The sequence below is a fragment of the Galeopterus variegatus genome, unplaced genomic scaffold, assembly GCF_000696425.1.
Source record: "Galeopterus variegatus unplaced genomic scaffold, G_variegatus-3.0.2 Scaffold10114, whole genome shotgun sequence".
NCBI classification, from domain to species: domain Eukaryota; kingdom Metazoa; phylum Chordata; class Mammalia; order Dermoptera; family Cynocephalidae; genus Galeopterus; species Galeopterus variegatus.
The window spans coordinates 58,157-62,158 of NW_007736225.1; the positions used below are offsets into that span (position 1 = coordinate 58,157).

General features: G+C 35.7%; 1 protein-coding gene across 1 annotated transcript in view; it reads left to right on the forward strand.

Moving 5' to 3' along the window:
* The window catches only part of LOC103609807 (inorganic pyrophosphatase 2, mitochondrial-like), a gene marked incomplete at its 5' end in the record, with an annotated part of 55,247 nt that extends 52,572 nt beyond the window's left edge, over positions 1–2,675 (forward strand). Inside the window, 2 exons of the mRNA XM_008594090.1 lie at positions 1,050–1,086; positions 2,466–2,675. Coding sequence (XP_008592312.1) covers position 1,050 — 1 coding nt within the window. The remainder of the gene's footprint in view (positions 1–1,049; positions 1,087–2,465) is intronic.
* Positions 2,676–4,002: the final 1,327 nt, after the last annotated feature.

Below are 4,002 nucleotides of genomic sequence, written 5' to 3' on the forward strand. Positions count from 1 at the left end.
AGTTATCAAAATAAAATTAATTTAAAAGCTCTAGAAGACAGCTAAATTGTGTGTGTGTGTGCGTGTGTGTGTGTGCGTGTGTGTGTGTGTGTGTGTGTGTGTGTGATTTTTGTTCTCAAGACCTCAGCAATGGAAGCAATTAAAAGAAAGCCTGTCTTTTCAGTCTCAGCTGTAAGACCATCAGTAGTTCCATGGGTGAATGATAGGATATATTTTTAAGCACGCTTTTTTTATTTGATTTTAAATCTGTGGTTTGCTTATCTGAAAGAATGAGGAGTAATTTTTTTATTGGTTATGAATATTCATGAGATACAAAGCTGATTGTCACCCCTTGTTCCTGTGATGTGAGCGCCAGATTCACATTGGCTCTATACCCATAACCACAAATTGCATTTGTACCCCGTGTCTCCCACCCAATTATCTGCAACCTCCCTCCCCATCCTCCCCACTCCACTTTGTAGCCCATAGAATGTTCTCTCCCTCTGCAAGTCTAGTGCACTACTGTAGTCTTTCTTTCCTTCCTTCTTTCTCTCTTAGCTCCCACATATGAGTGAGCACATGCCCTATTTATCCCTCTGAGCTTTGCTTATTTCACTTAACATAAGTTTCTCCAGGCTCATCCATGTTGTTGCAAATGGGAATATTTCATTCTTTTTTATGGCAGAGTAGTATTCCACGGTGTATATATACCACAGTTTCCTTATCCAGTCATTCATTGATGGACATTTAGGTTGGTTCCTTGTCTTGACTATTGTAAACAGAGCTGTGATAAACATGGGAGTGCAGGTGTCCCTTAAACATGATGATTTCCATTCCTCTGGAATATACCCAGAAGTGGTATTGCTGGATCATACGGAAGATCTATCTATAGTTGTCTGAGAAATGAGGAGTAATTTTTTAAAAAGGCAAAGAGAAGTATGTATTTACTTTTTTCAGGTTAGAGAACTATCTTGTGTAAACTTTTGTAATTTCGTGAAAAAACTTTTCTGGATGCAGCTTCCACATATAAATATTCATTATAATATTCTTTCTCTGTTTTTATCTTTTAGATGTCATTTTCTTCGAATAAAGAAAGTAACAAAGAAGGTATGGTATATTTTGGTTCTTTAGGAATGAGGTGTATAAATTTGTTTACAGTAGTGGAAACCAAAAAAAAAAAAGATCAATTTAAAAGTTACATAAACTAAGTAAAATATTTTTTTAATAGTCATTAAATTTTTAAGGTAAAATATCTTATTTCCTAACTTTAGAAAATGAGGAGGAGCACAGTTATTACTTTTAGGCTAGAGAGGTTTGACTTTGCAGTGATTTTTTGGTGAAGTACTGAGAGATTCCAGTTTGTTCTGGTAAACTTTAAAAGATTCCAAATATTTGAATCTGGAAGATTTTCTTTATTATCTCATAATTTTAATGAATCACTCACTTTAACTGAAGACCNAAAAAAAAAAAAGATCAATTTAAAAGTTACATAAACTAAGTAAAATATTTTTTTAATAGTCATTAAATTTTTAAGATAAAATATCTTATTTCCTAACTTTAGAAAATGAGGAGGAGCACAGTTATTACTTTTAGGCTAGAGAGGTTTGACTTTGCAGTGATTTTTTGGTGAAGTACTGAGAGATTCCAGTTTGTTCTGGTAAACTTTAAAAGATTCCAAATATTTGAATCTGGAAGATTTTCTTTATTATCTCATAATTTTAATGAATCACTCACTTTAACTGAAGACCTTAAAATCAAAATTTATAGTTGGATTAAAAATACATGGATTAAAAACACAGGTATTTTTTATTACCATCATTTGAAACTGTTTTGAGAAACAAGTAAAAATATTGTGTGGTAAAATTTTCAAAATGAAACATATGCACAAATTGTTTGCCTTTAAAAATATTGCAAGGCTCTTGGCCTTTTAATATAAAATACTAGAAGAATATTCAACTTGTGTATTTGGAGGAAAAAAATGAGAACTATTTACTGTGAGTCAAGATGTTTAGAAAGGAGTAAATCCATAGACATGATTTCATGGGAAAGCAAGCTATGTTCCTTATATAGTAAGCTAACAGATTGTTTCCTTGCAATACAGTCCCATTTTAGGTACTTATTGAGCAGTCAAATATTACAGTACAAAGTTTTTCTAGATCTTTCATGCTGTAGCTGGGGTGCTGACTTTTATATTGTTCAGTGGAAACGAAAAGGACCCAGAAAGATGTAGGAAATAAAGTGGGAATACTCTAGGATTTTTAATGTGGTTTTCTATAAGGCTTGAGCAAAATGAGAGAACTTAGGTCAGGAGCTTAAGGGAGAAATAGCTTTAAATAGAGAAATGTGATGTGCTATTTTATGATTGTTTTTATCTGCCTAAATACTTCCTAAAGGTCTAAATTAAATTTGTTTTATCCTTCCCTTCCTCCCTCCCTCTTCCTCTTCACCACTTCCCTAATACCCTTCTTCCTTCATTTTAAACACAGACCAAGTGTGGCACTTCCTTGGCAAATGATAGAACATTTGAAGTTCTGCCATCCAGATTCCAATGTCTAAGGACTCCAAGACTCATTTTCCCCTAAGTGGTAGAGGCAAGCGGGTCTATGAACATTTGCTGGCTTCCTTTTGAAACTTTATTTTTTTCAAACTTTTTGAGATATGCAATATGTAAATAAACATTGAAATTTTTGAATTAGTCTCCTTTGGATATTTATTGATATAAAAAGAGAAGATTTGCTTTAATTTCATAGTGGAAATTAAGCATTGATTTTGGATCAGTTATCATTTTTATACCTGAAAGAACCCAAAAATTTTATTAGTTTTTATTTATATAGGTTAAATGTAAAAATCACAAATTTAGTAAGTTAATAAAATTTTTATAGATGTTATTGTTCTTATTTTCATACCGTATTATCCCTTTTCAAGTCCATTGCTGGTGGAGGTTTTATTTAGCCAACCTCTGTTCTCTATTATTAGTGCCTATGTAAATGTGTTTATATTTAGTAAGGCTCTTTCCTATCATGTTTGTTTGTTTTGGAGGTCCTAAACTTTTTTTGGTATCATCCAGTTCTCTTAATTTCTGTTCTCATCTTTTTGGTGATGACTCCCAAATCTACCTAAGAAACCCAGGCTTCTCTCCTGGGCTCTGCCTATTGGACATTTTTAAATGCCTTTGACCTCTCTTGTCCAAAATTGAACTCATCTTCCCTTGCATATATGCTCCTCTTCCCTTTTTCTTGAACAGTGGAATTAACATTTTCCTCATTCCCACTTGAAGCCTTGAAATTATATTGAACCTCTCTTTATGCAAGAAGATCTTCTAAATGTTTTTCTTTATTGTCCTCATTCCTTTACATCTATACTCTGCTGTTTGGGTTTTTTTTCCCCTTTTTTCACTGGCCTCTTGTAACAGCCTCCTGTCTCTTCTCCATGCCTCTCAGATCCAGCCCCTCCACCTCATCCCCATTGCTCTAGCTCAATTTCATATTCTCTTGGCTCCTAACCAAGTAGTTGTCCTACCTGCAACTTTTCATCCTCCACATTTCCAAACAGTGATTTTCCTAAAGCATGGGTCTTGCCTTGTTATATTTTTCTCAAAATGCCTTCAATGGGGCCGGCCCGGTGGCGCACTGCTACAGTGTGCCGCTTGGGAGCGTGGCGGTGCTCCCGCCAAGGGTTCGGATCCCACATACAGACCGGTTCCCGCTCACTGGCTGAGCGAGGTGCGGGTGCAACACCGAGGGTTGCGATCCCGTTGCTGGTCCCGGTCCGGTACGGGCGCGACACTGAGGGTTGCGATCCGTTGCCGGACACGAAAAAAGACAAAAAGGGGAAAAAAAAAAAATGCCTTCAATGGCTTCCCATATTCTTGAAAATAAAAATCAGACTCTCTTATTCCTCTGGAGACCCACCCTCTAGCCATGCCATGCTGCTCACTCCTCTGCAGGTACATCTTACATCTTCATACTCCAAGTTCTGTGCCTTTCTTATCTGGCCAATTCTGTTCGTGACTTTTTTTCCGTT